Source organism: Narcine bancroftii, chromosome 6 (genome assembly GCF_036971445.1).
Source record: "Narcine bancroftii isolate sNarBan1 chromosome 6, sNarBan1.hap1, whole genome shotgun sequence".
Taxonomy (NCBI): domain Eukaryota; kingdom Metazoa; phylum Chordata; class Chondrichthyes; order Torpediniformes; family Narcinidae; genus Narcine; species Narcine bancroftii.
The window spans coordinates 24,235,992-24,256,309 of NC_091474.1; the positions used below are offsets into that span (position 1 = coordinate 24,235,992).

Below are 20,318 nucleotides of genomic sequence, written 5' to 3' on the forward strand. Positions count from 1 at the left end.
CAGACTGTTCTCGGATCTGGAGGAAGCACGAGAATTTTCAGAACGCCTGCAGGACAGAAGGAGAGATGAAGAGTTGTAACAAGAATGAAGAATGGCGATAAATATATATAAAGATGTATAAATAATGTATATGTAAGAACTAAAGAAGGGAAAGAGAAGGGAAGAAAGGAAGTAAGGGGGAAAAAAGAGGGTGAACTTTGTTATATGTGTAAAAAAAAAAAATAGTCTTTTCTGGGGGGGTTGGGTGGGAGTGAATACCCGTCACTGCGAAATCAGTTGACGCTTGCGAGCGGGTTCGCAATCCAAATGGAAAGGGGAGTTGTGGTTGCCCGGCAAGGGATAAGGGAATATTGGATGTGGGAGTTGTTGGAGTATTTTATGTTTTAAATGTGTTGTCATTCATTGAGTTTAAAAAGGGAAAACAGACGAAAATGGGGAAAAGGGAAAAGGTGGTGGTGAGGAAGCGGAAATGAGGTGTAAACAGGATATGAGATGACCATGTTGAACTATATGAATGACTATAAACATTAATGGAATACATTACCAAATTAAAAGAAAGAGGCTATTAAATTTACTGAAAAAAGAAAAAAATAGATATAGCATTTGTGCAGGAAACACATCTAACTGAAGTGCAACATAAAGAGAGACTGGGTAGGACATGTAGCAGCTGCATCATATAATTCAAAAGCTAGAGGTGTAGCTATTTTAATTAATAAAAATGTACCAATCAAAAGAGAGGAAGAAATAATAGATCCATCAGGGAGGTATGTAATGTCATATATAGTGTCATATTCAGAATTTTGGAATTTGCTCAATATATATACACCTAATGAAGAGGATCAAAAGTTTATGCAAGATATTTTTTTGAAGATTGTAGATACACAAGGAAATGTATTGATAGGAGGGGATTTTAACCTTAATTTGGATCCAATGTTGGATAAAACTGGACAAAAGAATAAAGTGGCCAAATTTATGGTTAAATCAATGCAGGAAATGAAACTTATGGATATATGGAAGAGGCAGCACCCAAGAGAAAAGGAATAAAACATACTCCTTACTATGTATTTTTTATATCTCTTTGAACTGTATGTGTTTATAAATTATAATAATAATAAAAAGATTGAAAAAAAAACATACTCAAGGATTGATATGTTTTTGTGGTCGGCCCATATTCAAGGGAGAGTTAGGAAAACTGAATATAAAGCTAGTTTGCTATCAGATCATTCACCCCTGTTATTAGCAGTAGAACTGGAGGACATCCCACCAAGAACATATAGATGGAGGTTAAACTCCATGGTACTTAAAAGACAGGAATTTAGAGAGTACTTTGAAATAAATACGGATGGGATGCAATGAAAGCTTTCATTAAAGGGCAGATAATAAGTTATGTAACTAACATGAAAAAGGACTACAATCAGGAAATAGAACAGTTGGAAAGGGAGATAGTAAGCTAGGAGAAAAAAAAATATTAGCCTGGCAACTTAAAACAGAACAAGCTAAAAGAACGATACTGGCATCAAGGAAAAAGGACAAGCAAATTACATATAATCCAACAGAGATTAATGAGAATTTTAAGGAATTTCATGAATAATTATACCAAACTGAAAATGAGGGGAAAGATGATAAAATAGAAGAGCTTTTAGCTAAAATTGCACTGGCGAAATTGCAAGAAGAAGAACAAAACAAACTGATAAAATCATTTGAAATGGAGCAAGTACAGGATATATTAAAAAAGCTGCCGAACAATAAAACGCCAGGAGAGGATGGATTTCCAATAGAATTCTATAAAACATTTAAAGTGTTATTCCTCCTCTCCTGGAAGTAATGAACCAGGTAGAAGAAACAAAACTTGTCAAATTCATGTAAGACAGCAATAATACAGTAATACCAAAGACGGGGAAGGATCCATTAACACCAGCATCATATAGACCAATATCTCTACTTAATTCAGATTATAAGATAATAGCAAAATTATTAGCAAACAGATTGGCCGATTGTGTACCAAAAATAGTAAAACAAGATCAAACTGGATTTATTAAGAAAAGATGAACAGCAGATAATGTCTGTAAATTTATTAATTTAATTCAAGCAGTTCAAGGAAATAAGATGCCAACGGTGGCTGTTGCTTTAGACGCAGAAAGAGCCTTTGACAGGATAGAATGGAATTATTTATTCAAAGTATTACAGAGGTTCAATCTATCAGAAAAATATATTATTTGGATTAAAGCATTGTATAATGGACCATTGGTGAAGGTAACAGTAAATGGATATGTATCAAACCAATTTAAATTAAGTAGGTCAACTAGGCAGGGATGTCCCCCTCACTGTTCGCTTTAGCAATAGAACCATTGGCAGAACTGATAAGAACAGAAAATAAAATAAAAGGGATAAAAATAAAGGAGAAGGAGTATAAAATCAGTTTATTTGCAGATGACATTATAGAATACTTAACTAGAAATATCAATAAAAGAACTACATAAATTGAAGGAGTATGGAGAAATATCGGGGTACAAGATCAATGCAAATAAAAGTGAAGTGATGCCAATGAGTAATGTGGATTAAACAGAATTTAAAAAATAAACCATTTAAATGGCAAACACAAGCAATCCGATACTTAGGTATTAGGTTAGATAATAATTTAAGCCATTTGTACAAATTAAATTATCAGCCACTAATAAAGAAATTGCAGGAAAACTTAGAACATTGGAAAGAATTACCGCTATCGTTGATAGGGAGGGTAAATGGCATTAAAATGAATGTCTTCCCAAGGATACAATACTTATTTCAATCATTACCAATTCCCTTAATAATAAAGAAATTTTTATGGAAAGGGGGGGAAAACCGAGGATAGTGTTAGATAAATTAACAGAGAGGTACATCCGAGGTGGTTTGCAGTTACCAAACTTAAAAAATTATTATAGAGCAGCACAATTAAGGTATTTATCAGATTTTTATCAGACAAGGGAAAAACCAGATTGGATTAAGATAGAGCTAGATAAAATGGAGGAGAAGGTACCGGTACATATACTTTATAAATGGGATGAAAAGCTGGTACGATATAATAGCTCACCAGTATTGCATCATTTACTCAATATATGGAAGAAGATTCACTTAGAAAGGAAAAACCAAATGACCAAATACCAAAATTATTATTGACGCAAAATCAGCTAATCCCTTTTACAATAGATAACCTTTCCAGAGAAAGGGAGAGAAAGAAATTAAAAGAATAGAAAGTTGTTTTTTGGGAAATAATTTATTAACATTTGAACAATTGGAGTACAAATATGGAATAACTCATGGTACAATGTTTGCATATCATCAACTGAAAGCTTATTTAAAGGACAAATTGGGAAACAGACTGAGATTACCAGAAGGAAGCAGCTTTGAATGTGTGATTACAGACACAATGATAATTAAAAGATTTATAACGAACATGTACATCAAGCTGCAAGATAAGGAAAAGGATGAAATAAGCTATAAACCCAAACAAAAGTGGGAAAAGGATTTAAACATAAAGATAAAAAATGAAACATGGGAAAAGTTATGTTCTGGAACTATGAAGAATATAATAAACACGAGGTTACACATGATACAATATAATTGGTTACACAGGTTATAAATCACGCCCCAAAAGTTAAAAAAAATGGGATCTAACATTATCAGATAGATGTTTTCTCTGTAAGAAGGAAATGGGAACAACAGTACATGCAATTTGAGCATGTGAGAAAGTGAAAATGTTTTGGGAAGATCTAAATCAGATATTAAATAAAAACAACATACCAAAAAATCCAGAGATCTTTCTTCTAACTAATAGAAGGTATTAGGCCTCAAAGTGGATGAAGCGCAAAAAAGATTTATTATGATAGCCTTAGCTGTAGCAAAAAAATGTATAATGTCAACTTGGAAATCGGAAGAGAGCCTGAGAATACAGCAATGGTACATGGAAATGAATAAATGTATTCCATTGGAAAAAATAACATAATTTAAAAAATAAAGGCTCATTATTTGAACAAATTTGGGAACCGTACATGGAACATAACAGAGAGAGCTTGCCTCGGACCTCCACCCTCTAAAATGATAAGACAAAATGACTTGATCCAGTGTGTAAAAGTAGATGACACATTTTTCTTGTTTATTTTTCATTGTGTGATGACATTGTTTAATGTTTTTTTTGTATTGTATATGTTGATTATTGGTTTTGTAGGGGGGAAAAAAGGAGAAAATGCCACTGTATATTTAAAAGTGATATGTTTGTATGTATTTTTCACAGTGTGAAAAATAAAAAAATAATTTAAAAAACCAGGATAAAGCACAGTGTCTAACATGCAGTGATGATTCTGGTCTCTGGAACACAGAGAACTGCCGTCTCAAGTCAAGTTTATTGTCATCTGATTGTACAAGTGCAACCTGATGAAACGGTGTACTTTGGTCCTTGTTGCAAAACACACAGAGACAGAACCGGACGTAACAATCACACAGACAAAGAAAACATGCAGGATGAGTATTTCATCTATACAAATAAATATTGTTTTGTACAAATGAGAGTCTCAGGTGGTTAGTGTGAGCAGATCCTTTAGTTGTTCAGCAGTCCCACTGCCCATGGGAAGAAGCTGTTCCTCAGTCTGGTGGTGCTGGGTCTGATTATCCTGTATCTCTTCCCCGACAGGCGCAGGTTGTAAGCCATCTTTTGCCATCCCTCTTCAGACATTGATTGGGATAGATTACATCAATTGGGGGGAGGGAGGGAGACTCCAAAGATCCTCTCTGCCACTTTTATAGTTCTGTGGATTGACCTCCGATCCATTTCTCTCCAATCTAAAACATTGCAGTGATATCATCAGTGCTGTGCTCGTCCAAAACTATGGGTGAGGTTTGTGAACCAGCATCATGATTCTCTCCCAGACCAGTGTTTCCACTGTTCCCAAGTTTTAGTCAGTGGATCTGGGGGGAGGTGAAGGTTTACATGTCTGCCCCACACCTGTGTATGAGTCAGTGATTCCAACTGGCCTTGTCAGCCAGCTCAGAACCTGCAGATGTAGGTCATTCTCAGTCTCAAGGGACTGCCACAGAAGTGTGTGAGATTAGAATCTGTTTATTTTTCCCATGGAGCCACAAGGGCAGTGCCAGTCTACTTGAGGTTTCATTGTGTTTCTGTTGGGTAGCATGTTACTTTGTTCTGGTTACGCAGGCATTTCTGTGGTACCTTTAACATTGGAAAGCAACCTAAGACACTTCTCGGGGGCATTCTCAAATGAAATTTGACATCAAGTCACATAACTGAACCCAAAGGCTTGATTTAAAATTTTAAAATTAAATGTTAAATCTAGGCGTACAGCATGGTAACGGGCCTTTCCAGCTGACATCAATTAACTTACAAACCCCGTGTGTTTTTGAGGGTGGGATTGACTGGAGTACCTGGAGAAAGCCCACATGGGAAAAACATGCAAAGTCCTTCCAGACAGCGATGGATTCAAACCCGCATCACTGGTATTTTAATGGGGTAAGGGGTAATTTTACAAGGCCATGTTAAAACAGGAGGGAAAGAGCTGGAAAGGTTTTGGGAAGCACTTGGCCTTCATAACTGAGGTACAGGCACATAGGGAGAAACTATGACATCTGGGTCACAAAAGAGGCAAGAAATAGAAGAATGTTGTTCTGAAGGTTGTTGTGATCTCAGACAGTTGACCTGGTAAACAAAGTGACTGTTTTTTAGGGTTGTTGGTGGAAGAAGCTAGTGTTTAACAGAAGATTACGGGCCCTTTGGTCCAATCTAATCCTTACCTACCTCACAGTTACACCCATAACTTTTAATTTTTATTGCATCCATGTGCTTATGTAAGAGTCTTTTAAATGTTCCGATTGTACCAACCTCCACCACCATCCCCGGCAAGGCATTCCGGTCACCCACGACTCTCAGCGTTTAAAAAAAAAATTACGTTTGACGTTTCACCTCAACTTTCCTCCACCCACCTTAAATGGATATCTTCTGATACTTGCTACTCTTGCCACCATGAAAAGGGTGCTGGCTGTCCACCCTATCTAATCCCCTCTTGTAGACCACCATTAAGTATGTTAGACACTGGTGCTTTAATTAAGTTTTACTCTCTGATTCAGATTTTTTGAAATTTATATTGTATTTTTCTTTGATCATAATTCTTCTTTGGAGGTTTCTAGCTAAATTGTCTTGAGACATTCTTTTAAAGCTTTTATTAGAGGACAAATTATTGTACATGGCGAAAATGAAAAATACAGAGTAATGCTGAGAGGATTGTACTTACCAATCAAGTAAAGCTTTTAGACCAACAATATGCCCTTACTCCAAAATCTGAAATATTTAAAAAGTGTGTTGATCTTAAAACTAAGTATGATTCGCTTTTGACTTATCCTATCGAAACACAACTTTTGAAAAGTAAGAGCCAATTTTTTATTCACAGTGATAAGCCGTGTAATCTTTGGCAAATCAACTAAAAGGCTTAGCTGGTAAATGTCTTACTACAGAGATTCAGAAGGAAGATGTTAGTTTTACCACAGATCATGTAGAAATTAATGATATATTGAGACAATATTATTCTAATCTTTATAAATCTGATTTTTCCCATTGATAGAACTCCAGATAAATTTTATGGACAGTTTGACAATACCTACTCATTATATTGATTATATTGATTATATATATTGAGACAATATTATTCTAATCTTTATAAATCTGATTTTTCCCATTGATAGAACTACTGAGATAAATTTTATGGACAGTTTGACAATACCTACTCATGATATTGATTATATTGATTATATATATTGAGACAATATTATTCTAATCTTTATAAATCTGATTTTTCCCATTGATAGAACTCCTGAGATAAATTTTATGGACAGTTTGACAATACCTACTCATTATATTGATTATATTGATTATATATATTGAGACAATATTATTCTAATCTTTATAAATCTGATTTTTCCCATTGATAGAACTCCTGAGATAAATTTTATGGACAGTTTGACAATACCTACTCATTATATTGATTATATTGATTATATATATTGAGACAATATTATTCTAATCTTTATAAATCTGATTTTTCCCATTGATAGAACTCCAGATAAATTTTATGGACAGTTTGACAATACCTACTCATTATATTGATTATATTGATTATATATATTGAGACAATATTATTCTAATCTTTATAAATCTGATTTTTCCCATTGATAGAACTACTGAGATAAATTTTATGGACAGTTTGACAATACCTACTCATGATATTGATTATATTGATTATATATATTGAGACAATATTATTCTAATCTTTATAAATCTGATTTTTCCCATTGATAGAACTCCTGAGATAAATTTTATGGACAGTTTGACAATACCTACTCATTATATTGATTATATTGATTATATATATTGAAACAATATTATTCTAATCTTTATAAATCTGATTTTTCCCATTGATAGAACTCCTGAGATAAATTTTATGGACAGTTTGACAATACCTACTCATTATATTGATTATATTGATTATATATATTGAGACAATATTATTCTAATCTTTATAAATCTGATTTTTCCCATTGATAGAACTCCAGATAAATTTTATGGACAGTTTGACAATACCTACTCATTATATTGATTATATTGATTATATATATTGAGACAATATTATTCTAATCTTTATAAATCTGATTTTTCCCATTGATAGAACTCCAGATAAATTTTAGAGACAGTTTGACAATACCTACTCATTATATTGATTATATTGATTATATATATTGAGACAATATTATTCTAATCTTTATAAATCTGATTTTTCCTATTGATAGAACTTCTGAGATAAATTTTATGGACAGTTTGACAATACCTACTCATTCTTTAGAAGCACAATCACAGTTAGAAAAACCTAATGATTATTAAATCATTACAAGTTGGCAGTCAACCAGTTTACCTATCTCGGCTGCACCATTTCATCTGATGCAAGGATCGACAACGAGATAGACAACAGACTCGCCAAAGCAAATAGCACCTTTGGAAGACTACGCAAAAGAGTCTGGAAAAACAACCAACTGAAAAACCTCACAAAGATAAGCGTATACAGAGCCGTTGTCATACCCACACTCCTGTTCGGCTCCGAATCATGGGTCCTCTACCGGCATCACCTATGGCTCCTAGAACGCTTCCACCAGCGTTGTCTCCGCTCCATCCTCAACATTCATTGGAGCGCTTTCATCCCTAACGTCGAAGTACTCGAGATGGCAGAGGTCGACAGCATCGAGTCCACGCTGCTGAAGATCCAGCTGCGCTGGATGGGTCACGTCTCCAGAATGGAGGACCATCGCCTTCCCAAGATCGTGTTATATGGCGAGCTCTCCACTGGCCACCGTGACAGAGGTGCACCAAAGAAAAGGTACAAGGACTGCCTAAAGAAATCTCTTGGTGCCCGCCCCATTGACCACCGCCAGTGGGCTGATCTCACCTCAAACCGTGCATCTTGGCGTCACAGGACAGGAAGACCATGCACCATCTGAGAGGGAGAAGCAGGAGGGGATGACCTGCGAGGACGGTGTCCAAGGTGGCGAACCAATGAGGGACTAGTCCATGCAGCAGCCCGCTGGTGGATTAAAGCGAGGAACCCGTGGAAGCTGTGGCTGCTGAACACTGCCTGCAGGGGTTCCAGGTATCGGAACTAGGATGCGAGGAGGTGCTGAAGGCGCTAGAGGGTCCTTATCCATGGTGGAGTTTGTGTTGCCAATAATTTGGACTGGACTCTCAGTGGCTGTGGGGGCTGCAGAAGTGCTGGAGGTGAATCTACGGACAGGGTGACTCTGGGGGGACTCTCTTTTGCTTCTCTCTCTGACTGTAAGAGGAGCTTAGGCAATTCCCACCAGTGGTGAATCTGTCTGCCTTGCAGCAGGCAAAAAGGGATTTGACCCTTTTATTACTAGACAATAAATTGAATCTGGTATCTTGAATCCTTCCTGTAATGAGGTGACTAGAACTGCAAGCAATATTCCAAAGGTTATCTTACCAGAATTTTATAGGGCTGTCAAACTCACGGCTCTTGAAATCAATCGCCCTACGAACAAAGGCCAGCATACCATAAGCCTTGTTAACCACTCCATCAACCTGTGCGAGAATGTTGAAGAATCTATGGGATGTTACTCCAAAGTCCCTTTGTTCCTCTACACCAGGAGTGGCCACATATTTTTGGTTGTGGACCACATACAGAAAAATATAAGGAGTTATGGGCCAAACAATATTAAGACCGACAGTTTTCAACCAGTTGTACTACAAGAAAAATGGTGTTTTTTTAGTCCAGAAAACCCCTGTGCCATCAAAAATTAATTTTCTATCAAAGTAACTATCTTCTTCTTTGACACTACTATATGACACTACTAAACAGTTGAATTGTTGTCATTACAGTAATAATGTGCTCACATATTACAGTGAGCATTTCTGTATCCACTGCTCTTAAATTTTCAATGAATATAAAAGAAACTCTTTAAAACTCTAATTCAAAAAGGAGTGCCAAATAAAAAAGAGTGTAAAATAAGAACAGGAGAAAAGATCAAGAAAGGGACAAGGCAGTCTCCAATATTCCTCCACAACTCTCAGTGAATGCAGTCACGGCCTAAGTGACCACCTTAATGATTATAATGTGATATGTAAATTCGTAGATAGACTATTAAAGTTAACAGATTCCTTGCAAATCGAACTAACTCTTCCCTTTGACTTCTGTGGGGAAAAAAAAGTATGAATTTTCCCACTGTGTCTGAAATTTTTGGCACTTCCTTGCTATTTTCTGTCTTTTCGGTTCTGCCATATTTAAACAACTGAAGTAAACATTTTTAAAAACTGAGGTTATTTTATTTTAACTGAGGTAAACATTTTATCCATGGGTAATATTGCCATGATTGATTGAGACATTGCGCAAAATGGCACCGACATCTAGTGTTGAAACTAAGAATTGCAATGTCCTCACAGTGCAGTTTATTGTTAGAGACTATGTTCTAACAGGGCACTTAAAAATGGACAACAGGCCACAGTCGCCTTGGGGTCATAGTTTGGCCACCTCTGCTCTATATTGTTAAGAATCTGTCATTGACAACATTTGACCTTCCAAAGTGTATCATTTCACATTTATCTGAATTGAACTCCATCTGCCATCCACATCTAGTCCATATCCCATTTAGTTAAAATTTGGAGAGCTCTTTCAAAGGCTTCTTGCGTGTGACTTTCCAACTGGCCTTTGTGTTTAGGCTGGAGGGTGGCCGGTCATTGAAAATCTAGAAATGATTCAGTAAATCCGGGAACAGATGTGGAGAAACAGCTTATTATAGGTGGTGATGAGCCATCTGATTTTAAATGAAAATGTAGTGGGTTCATCATTGCTAGTTGGACCTCAGTAGGTTTTATTCTTGTCTTTAGTCAGAATGTTACAGGTCCAGATCTTGTATCTTGAGATAATAATCTGGCCTGGCATTCCTGTGACCTGCTGAGGGTTTATCATTCTGTTGAAGGTGACGTCTTGTTAATAAGAACCCCTTCTGCTCACTTGAGTGTCTTTTCATCTTAACACTGACCTCTTTGTTTCCCAGGTCATGGGCCATTTTCGCACCTGTTTGATGGAAAATTTATCCCTCTGATGCGGAAAAATTTGAAATGGAAGGTAATTCTATCTGTGGGCTCTGAGCAAAGGCACGTGTTACTGGAGACAAGGGAGTGGCTTGGGTTCTAGGATCTCACTAATGGAAAGGATGGGGAGGGGTTGGGGAGGGGGGAGCGGGTGGGCTACCTTTGAGTAAGTCCAGCAAGTGAGAACACAATGCTGGAGAAACTCAGCTGGTCAAAATGTGTACTTTACACAGTATAGCAAAGATAAAGATACATTTTCAACATTGCGGGCTTGAGCCCTTCATCAAGATATGAAAAAATGTCGGAAGGCACCCGAACAAAATGGTGTGGGGGGGAGGAGCATGGGCCTAAAGGCAGGAGGGTCGTAGGTGGATGAGGGAGAAAGGACACACCAGCAAGTAGGGTGAAGGGAATGGCTTTTTTCTCCTTTGCCACTTGAGGGTTGGGTATCTGAGCCATTTCCCTTTGTTGTTGATATGCATTCCATATGCATGTTGGAAGCAATCTAAGTCAGAAGCGTCAACCTAGTTTCCAGTGAGTGTGCGCCAGTGTCGTAAATCTTCTCATGAATATTGAAGAGAACGGAGGAATGATGGCAGGGCAAGTGGACGAATCATCCAGGGGTCAAAACTACTATTAGTGGTGGAAGAATTTAGATGAGATTAATAAATCAATCTGGGGTAAAATACTGGTGAAATCCTGGTGACCTTAGCCTGAGGCTTCTGAGCTGCAATAGTTGTCTACTATCTGCCCTTCTACAATGGATAGCCTTGGCAATTTGCAAAGATGATCCTTGCCATGCAGACTGGGTAGAGTTGGTAGCTCAGCACCATCTTCAGAGGCTGATAGAGATGGGCAATAAATGCACGCCTTGCCAGGGGTGCTCATGGTCCAATGGAGAATGAATCACAAATCACATGTCCATGTAGCAGGTTGCAAGCAGGAAATAATATCACATGCACCCAGGCCCTTGACACATCCAGTGCACTGTAATCTTTCAAGCCCAGGTCTGGTTGGTTCATTGATCACATGAGTGTGTTTAGGCAGCGCAGGGTCATGGGCTGGAAGGGCCTGTTATTTTGCTGCATCTCTAAAGTAAATATGTCCCTCTCTCATAAACTTGTTCATGGTTTTGCAGAAATTTACATGTATTGTAAGAGGCTCAGAAATGTTGATCCAAATTCCTCTTGAAACGGATGTAGTATTTGCAGACTTTTAAAGTGTTCACTTTTTCGTCATGCTCTCCTTATAGTTTTTTTCTTATTTATTCATGGGATGTTCATGTCACTGATTATCCATTCCTAACTGTTTCTGAACAGAGGAATCAGTTATGAATCAGTCAGCTCATTGCTTCTAGTAAAAGCACAGAAATGCTGGAGGAACTCAGCAGGTTTCACAGCATCCATAGGAGGCAAAGATATTTAACTGATGTTTTGGGCCTGAGCTCTTCTTTGAGGTATGAGTGAGAAAGCAGGTATGTGCCGGAATTAAATGGCTGGGGAGATAGCAAGAATGGTCATGGGGGAAGAGCAACAGACGAAAGGTTGTTAGTTGGATATGGGTGGGAGGAGAGGAAAAGTGAGAATTGATTGGGGGACTTGGGTGGCTTTGTGAAAGCAGATCTGAGGGAAAGGAAAGAGAGAGACATTAGAACCCTGCCCATCTATCCCTATGTCTCCTTTAGTTCTGACTCTTTCTCCCCAGCCTTTTAATTCAGGAATCTGGACAAATAGGTAGATGCCGGAATAACGGTGGCAGGTTTCAGATTTCAGATTTCAAATTTATTGTCAGAGTACATACATGACATCACATACAATCCTGAGATTCCTTTTTCCTGCAGATGAGGCAGAATTATCACTAATTGGTAGAGCAAAAATAAACTGTACACAGTGTAAAACATGTAAACAAATATAATAACTGTAAACAGATACCGAATGTAAACAAACTGACTGTGCAATACAGAGAGAACAAAAGAAAATCAAGTAAGAGAATCCTTAATTGAATGTCTGATTGAGTTTGTCATTGAGGAGTCTGATGGTGGCGGGTCCTTCCCTGAATGACATTGATGAACCTGGCAGTTTTTAAACAACAATCCAGCAGTTTCATTGCTGAAACAAGTTTTTCACCCCAATTAATTTAAATATCTGAATCCAAATGATCCCAACTGCTGTATTGGGATTTGTACTGATATCCCTTGTGTGGCATTTGTGGAAAGAGAAACAGTTAACATTTGAGTTCAAAGGCCCTTCATCAGAATAAAATGAGAATAATGCAAGGAGTGCATCCTGCAGCGTTTAATGTGTGTGTGTCTCTCTCTCTCTCTCTCTCTCTCTCTCTCTCTCTCTCTCTCTCTTTCCTTTTCCCCGCCCCCAACTCCTTTCTCCCAGCTCTTTTCAGCACTTCCTATTTTTATGTCAGACATGTACTCCTCCAGCACAGAAACAGGCCCTTCTACCCACCTCATCTGTGCTTACCTGAGCTGGCCCCATTTGCTTCTGTTTGACCTATTTCCCTTTGTGAACCTTTTCTTATCATGTACTGGTATGCACGTTCTCTACCACTTTGTTTAGCGGCTTGTTCCATTTACTCACCACCCTCTGCATGGAAAAAGATCCCCTTTAAAACTTTCCCCTCACATTTTAAAACAATGCTCTCGGATTTTAGACCTTCCTACGCCAGAATAAAAGACAATAAATTCACTTTCGTGAATTTATATTGTAAGCGCCTGTGATTTCTTTTATTTTTCAACTCTGTTGGGAGATAAGTGTCCATCTTCGTGCCTTCCCATTTTCTTCTCACAAGAATTATTAAACTTCTCAGCCTTACAGCAGCGCTTCATTTTCAAAGCCTCTGATACCCCTTCAGCCTTATAATTTCAAATATTCTGCTTCTACTCATTAATACAGAAGGATTAGAATGGCGGAAAGTGCCAGATTCAAATCCAGGACTGTCTATAAGGAGTTTGTACGCTCTCCCTGTGGCTGCATGGGTTTCTTTAAGGTGATCTGGTTTCTTTCCATGTTCCAAAGACATACAGGGTTTGAAGGTTAATTGAGTGAAATTGGACAGCATGGGTTTCATTGGACTTTAATAATTTGCGTATAACAATGACTTTTATTGTGTGGTGCAGCATGAAGATGCTTCCGTAACCATGTTTGAGCACTTGATCACCTCCAATGTGCTGGAAGGTGTGCTGCAGAGTTATGGCCTGGTGCTACCAGAAGATCTGGTATTTATAAAGGAACAGATCCGAGGCCCAGCACCAAGGAGTGATGGAGTGGATTGCAGCCCTAAGAACTCTGTAAGTAGCATTGGAAATTTTGATCTGCATGTTCCATTTCTGCACATCTGAAATATTGAATGTCATTTTGGGCTCTGATTACTTTCATGCGCCTGATGTGGCTGTCACCATTGATGTTGTTTATCATTTATTCCCCTGAACTAAGAAGGCTATTTCAGTGGGGTCTGAAATTAAATGTAGGCCAGGGCCAATGAGGGCAGGCATCCCATCTGCTGTCCTTGCCTCCATGCTAGCTTCAGGGATTTAAACACTGCATTAGGTCCTGTCACTTACCGCTTGTGTCATATCCTTGACCTTTCGACATTGACGAGGGTGTGCTGCTTTTATCTCTAACTCTACTGCTTCATCTTTCAGTGGCTGTACAAAGGCCGTCCCAAGAAGAAAGGCTTTCTGTACCAAATCGTGGCCAATAGGAAGAGTGGGATTGATGTCGACAAATGGGATTACTTCGCCAGGTGAGACCTTTGGAGGCTTGATCGTACTGTGAGTTCCTTAAACCAGGGCTTTTTGCATTCAGAGCTCCCAGGGAGCAGGGGAAGTTAATTTAAATCAAGCTTAACTGTTTCTGGTTTGATTGCTCTGTTTGCAATAAAATGACCTAAAATGATCAAGCCTGCTGGCTGTGTGTAAATATATCACCCTTCGTATGTGTACCTCCTTGCTCCATGCCTATCACATTCTGTCTGTTGTCAAAGTAATAACATTCCATTGATAGTTTCTGCAATGGGAACTCCAGAACACAACAAAAGTAACTCTTGCCATTTAGGAGTTGTTTCCATAGTTCCCCACTAGGGATTTAAAACATTAAGATGTGAGCCCATGATCTGACCCCAGCAGTGGGTCTCTGTCCGTGTGAATGTTCAGCAGAAGGTGTGGCTGCGTTAACCCTGAGGTGCCACTGATGTGTCTTCTCTTGCTTCTGAAGGGACTGTCACCACCTGGGAATCCAGAACAACTTTGACTTTGAACGCTTCCTCAGGTTTGCTCGTGTTTGTGAAGTTAACCATACTAAGTACATCTGTACTCGAGAAAAGGTAAGATGTGCAGGAGTCTCTTGTGTTTGCTTTATTTTGTTTAGCCATACAGCATGGTAACAGGCCATTTCGGCCTATGAGTCCATGCTGCCCAATTTACACCCAATTAATTTACCTCCCCGGTACATTTTGAACGGTGGAGGAAATCAGAGCCCTGGGGAAAATCCATGCAGACACAGAGAGAATGTTCAAACTCCTTACAGACCACGTGGGATTCGAAGCCTGGTCCTGATCGCTGGCGCTGTAAAGGTGTTGCGCTAACCACTACACCAATTGTGCCACCCATAATCTTCCATAACCTTGTCTGGGGCTGTCCCAAGCCCATTTTAATGGTTCTGCTGTCGTCTGGTATCTTGGTATAGCAGTTTCCCCTCCTCCTTTGCTCCTTTGATCTGTCTTTGGGTGTGAAGACCATGATAAACAGATGGTAGAAATGGTGTGAAGATATGTGCAGTGTGAGGACAGATGGCATCTATGGAGGCTTTGATGCCTGCATCTATAATCACGTTGACCATCATCCCTGTCCTGCTGACTCAAGTGAGCTCCTATTTCAGAAATGCTACTGACAAAACTTGCTTCTTGTTTGACTCTCTCCTGGCCTTCTCCACCTCCTTTCTCTGCAACCTCCTCCAGAGATCCGAAATCTTCCAAAATATTTCTGGCCTCAAGCTTTCCCATTCCACCATTGGTGTTCTGACCTTGAGCTAGAAATTCCCTTTCTAAACTTGTGAAAGCACTAAAGATCCACTTCTGTCAGATATCCGCTACATCTTGGTGGGACTTGGTGTCAAATTTTGTTTGGTGAAACCTCTTTGGATTGCCCTGACCTTTTTTGAATGTTCAAGTATGACATCGATGTTGCATTTTAACGCCGCGCAATCCGTGCATGTCTGCTGGCTTCTGTAACCCTGATTGCACCCATGATTGGATTCATCCTTCATTACCTATGTCCAGCACTTTGTATTTTTACTATTAATCAGAATCAGGTTTATTGTCATGAGCACGTGTCATGAAATTTGGTGTTTTGCAGAAGCAGCATTGTGCAAAACAAGGTACAAGATTATTATTTACATTTTTAATTAAATTTAAATTGAGACACGCAGCACGGAAACAGGCCCTTTCGGCCCATGAGCCCATGCTGCCCAATTACACCCGATTGACCTACATCCCGGTACATTTTTGAACTGGAGTTCCAGAAAACCCACGCAGACACGGGAAGAAAGTATAAACTCCTTACAAACAGCACAGGACAGGATTCGAACATCAGTACTGAACACTGTGAAAGCAATCGTGCAGCCCCAATTACAATTTTGTAAATACAAGATTTTAAAAAATAGTCAAAAAAAGAGTGAAGTGAGGTGGTGGGCATGATGGCCATGGTGTATTTCTTTAGAGGAAGCTCTTCAATATCCCAAGGATGTTGTGTCTATAGGTTCATTGGAAAAATGGTGACGGGGAAGAAGCTGTTTTTGTACCAATGGGTGTGTGTCTTCAGGCTTCTGTACCTCCTTTCTGATGGTAGCAGTGAGAAGAGGGCATGGCCTGGGTGGTAGGGGTCCTTACAATAAGCAAATGTCATGTTTGAGATCAGAGCATTGCTGTGAATCCTTGTGAATCATTGATGATTTGCCATCAACTAAGCAAAATTTGATTAATTTTGTTGATGGTAGATATTGTTAGGATTGAAACACCAAACCATCGACTACTATAAAGTGTTCTGGGATTTTGTTCTCAGAACTTTCAATCATATGACATTGGTGCATGTGTGTGTTTGATTATTTTTGGCAACCATCCTGTGAGGGGCTCTGTAATGCATTATATAGTGATTTTTAAAAATAGGTCAGCACAACATTGTGGGTAAAGGACCTGTACTTGCTGTAATGTTCTATGTTCTATTAAGGAGAGCACATTCTGTGGCATTAGAAGTAGGAGATGGGATAATATGACACCTGGTAGTGATGTACTGCCCTTGGCCCCAGTTCAGTTTACAAGAGTCCAATGTTCCCACGAGTGCTGGACACCAGAATGACCATTTGCTGAGTTCAGAATGCCCGTCATCTTGGGACTTGGGTGTATTAATGGAAGATTGGATGATTTTCTGACACATGGGGCCTAATCAGATTAATTGGGGAAAGACTGGGGAAATTTCATCATGATTCATTTATTGTTTAGAGATTGAATTATAAAAGAAATGAAAAATTTAGCTGAGTGCCAAGAATAGGAAGGGGAAGGGCATATGTTCAAAGTGGCTATAGGACAAGTTAGGATTGGTGTCAGGATGATTTTCAGTCCACAGGAATCCTCTTGGATAATAACATCCTGGAGTGAAGAGGAAGGGCAACAAGTTCAGAGCAGAGAAGGGGTTGTGTAAGACTGGTGTCAGGATGTTTAGTACATTAGAGTTACTATTGGATCGTAAACAGAGTTTAACATCCTGGATTGAAGAGCATTCTCTGATGGGCAGAGGTGTTGGCATCATTCTGATGAGGTAAATGGCCTCCACGTTGTCTTGTAATCAGCAAATAACCCCTTTGTTGGTTTTCTTCAACGCCTGTACCTTGATATTGACAGAATCACTCAGTGCCAGGATCTGCTCTAGAGGAATGAAGAAGAAGTGACCTCTTGTTTTCTATCTTCCTCTGCAGGAGGCTGGTGACCTTTACAACATGTTTCACACACGTACCACTTTGCATCGCAGGGCCTATCAACACAGAGTGAGCAACATCATTGAGAGCATGTGAGTATTCCCATAGTGGGCTGAGATGGTGCTTTTCTTTTTGTTTTATTTTCTCGTACCTCTCCACTAATGCTTCACTCAAACACCCCTTTGCAGATGCTTGTGGAAGGTGCTGGCCAGTGGAAGTGTATCCTTTGGCACCTGCTTTAAGTTCAGACGAAGAACTGCATGAGGAACTCAGCAGGTGAGACAGCATCCATTGTCAGAAATGGTCACCCAGTGTTTTGGGACTGAACCCTTGTCAATATTAATCAGGCCTGTGCGGGGTGGGGGAGGTGCGTGGCATGATGGTAGAGGTTGGAGATGTGAAAATACGCCTCTCCGGCAGAATTAATCAAAATCCGACTAAAAATAATTTTTAAAAAATCTTAAATTTAATATTAATCAGACCTGAAATGTTGACTGACCATTTCTCCCCATGGATGCTGTCTGACCTGCTGAGATCATCCAGCAAATTCTTCATCTATTTGAGATAACAGCATCTGTAGCTTTTGTGTTTCTCTATTGGTTGAAGTCCATTTGTCACAGAATCCTTGGGATATGGAAGAGGAAGGTGAAAGAAGGACACCATCAGCTGTTGGGAATGAGTTGCGAGCCTGATGGTGTCTTTTCTTTAGAGGCCAATCCCAGGGATGTTGTGGCCAATCCCAGATCCATTTCTGGTGTTCCGAGTTAACTAATTGTGCAGGAAGGCAATGTGGACAGTAGGGCTGACACACTTGTTTAATCCCTCAGGATTACGGAGGCCATGATGCTGGCAGATGAGCATATCAAGATCAGTGGTACAGGTGGGAAGATGTGCACTATCTCCACGGCCATCGATGACATGGAGGCTTACACAAAGCTCACAGGTAAACAACTATTCTTGTGAACTTCATCCTTAATTAACTCTTCAAACATGACACTGCAAGAGGTTGTTTAGCCATTTGAACTGTGCTACTTCTAATATAAAAGCCAATGAATCCCAGAACCCTGATCTTTCCCTGTTGTCCTTGTCACTTCCTTTTAATTTATAGATCCAAACCTTGGTGCAATTTAAAAAAAAATTGTTTTCAAGCTAAAATAAAAGATTTAGACATATAGCACCATAACAGGCCCTTCCAGCCCTTGAGCCCTTGCTGACCAAATACCCCAATTAAGCGACAACTCCCATACATTTTGAAAGGTGTTAGGAAACCAGACGACCTGGAGGAAACCCATGCAGATACAGGGAAAATGTACAAACTTCTGCACCGGATTTGAACCTGGGTCACTGGCCCTGTAATAGCGTTGTGCTAACTGTGCCATCCTGTGTGGAAAACCCAACTTTTAGATTCCCTTTAAGCTGCCATGTCTCTATCCATCATGATTATGTATACTTCGACCAGGTCATCCGTTATCCTCCTGCGTGCTGGGGAATATAACCCGTCTCTATGTACATGAGCTTTTCAATCCTGATTGTGTCCTTGTGAATCTTATTTGCACCATTTCCAGTCTTACCAGAACCTGTGTCCACTCCACCAAACTAATTTAAACCCCAATTTGTATTCACATTCATTTGATTTGTTTGTAGCCACATCTTCCCTCTTTCAAGTCACTTCTGAAAAATCAGCTCCCTTTCCCCAGTACCAGTTTCAATGACCCATTAGTTGAAACCTACTTCTACCCCACCAATCTTTTTCAAGTCAAGTTTATTGTCATCTGATTGCACAGGTACAACCCAACAAAACAGCGTTCTCCGGTCTTCGGAGCAAAACATGCAGACACACAACCAGACATAAATCACATAAAGACAAACAATGCATACGCAGGACAAATATTTGCACACAAAATAAATAAATAAGAATTGTTTCCTAAATATGAGAATCTCGGACGGTGAGTGTGAGCAGTTCCTTTGGTCATTCATCATTCTCACTGCCTGTGGGAAGAAGCTGTTCCTCAGCCTGGTGATACTGGCTCTGATACTCCTGCATCTCTTTCCCAAAGGGAACCATTGAAAAATGCTGTGTATGGGGTAGTAGGGGTCCTCAATGATTTTGTGCGCCCTCTTCGGACAACAATCCTGGTAGATCACATGAATGGAGGGAGGGGGAGAGAGACTCCAGTGATCCTCTCTCCCACTCTTGTGGCACTGTGGATTGGCTTCTGATCCATTTCTCTGCAACAACCGTACCACACTGTGATGCAGCTGGCCAGGATGCTCTTGATAGAGCTCCTGTTGAAGGTTGACATGATGGTGGCTGGTAGCCTTGTCCACTTCAGTCTTCTCAGAAAGAGCAGTTACTGTTGTGCCTTCGTGAAAAGTGAGGAGATGCTGAGTGTCCACGATAGGTCACTGGTGAGTGGACTCCAAGGAACTTGGTGCTCTCTACTGTCTCCATGACAGAGTTATTGATATGTAGTGGAGGGTACTCATTCCTGGTCCTCTTGAATTCCTTGATCATCATCTTTGTCTGTCCACATTGCATCTCCGATTGTAACTCTCACACCATATCACAAAATTTTCCACCTCTTCTCTGTAGAGCAATGGTTCCCAACCTTTAACTTTCCACTCATCAAAAGTAATCCCTTTGTCATAAGTACTCTGTGATTAGTAAGTGATTGCTTAAGGTGGTATGTGAGTGGGAAGGG

The 20,318-nt window shown here is 39.5% G+C and overlaps 1 protein-coding gene across 1 annotated transcript in view; it reads left to right on the forward strand.

The window, feature by feature from the left end:
* Nucleotides 1-20,318, forward strand: part of LOC138735832 (deoxynucleoside triphosphate triphosphohydrolase SAMHD1-like) — a 50,728-nt gene that overhangs the window by 9,853 nt on the left and 20,557 nt on the right. The window contains exons 6-11 of the mRNA XM_069884322.1: nt 10,600-10,670; nt 13,767-13,937; nt 14,292-14,392; nt 14,863-14,971; nt 17,617-17,708; nt 18,444-18,559. Coding sequence (XP_069740423.1) covers nt 10,600-10,670; nt 13,767-13,937; nt 14,292-14,392; nt 14,863-14,971; nt 17,617-17,708; nt 18,444-18,559 — 660 coding nt within the window. The remainder of the gene's footprint in view (nt 1-10,599; nt 10,671-13,766; nt 13,938-14,291; nt 14,393-14,862; nt 14,972-17,616; nt 17,709-18,443; nt 18,560-20,318) is intronic.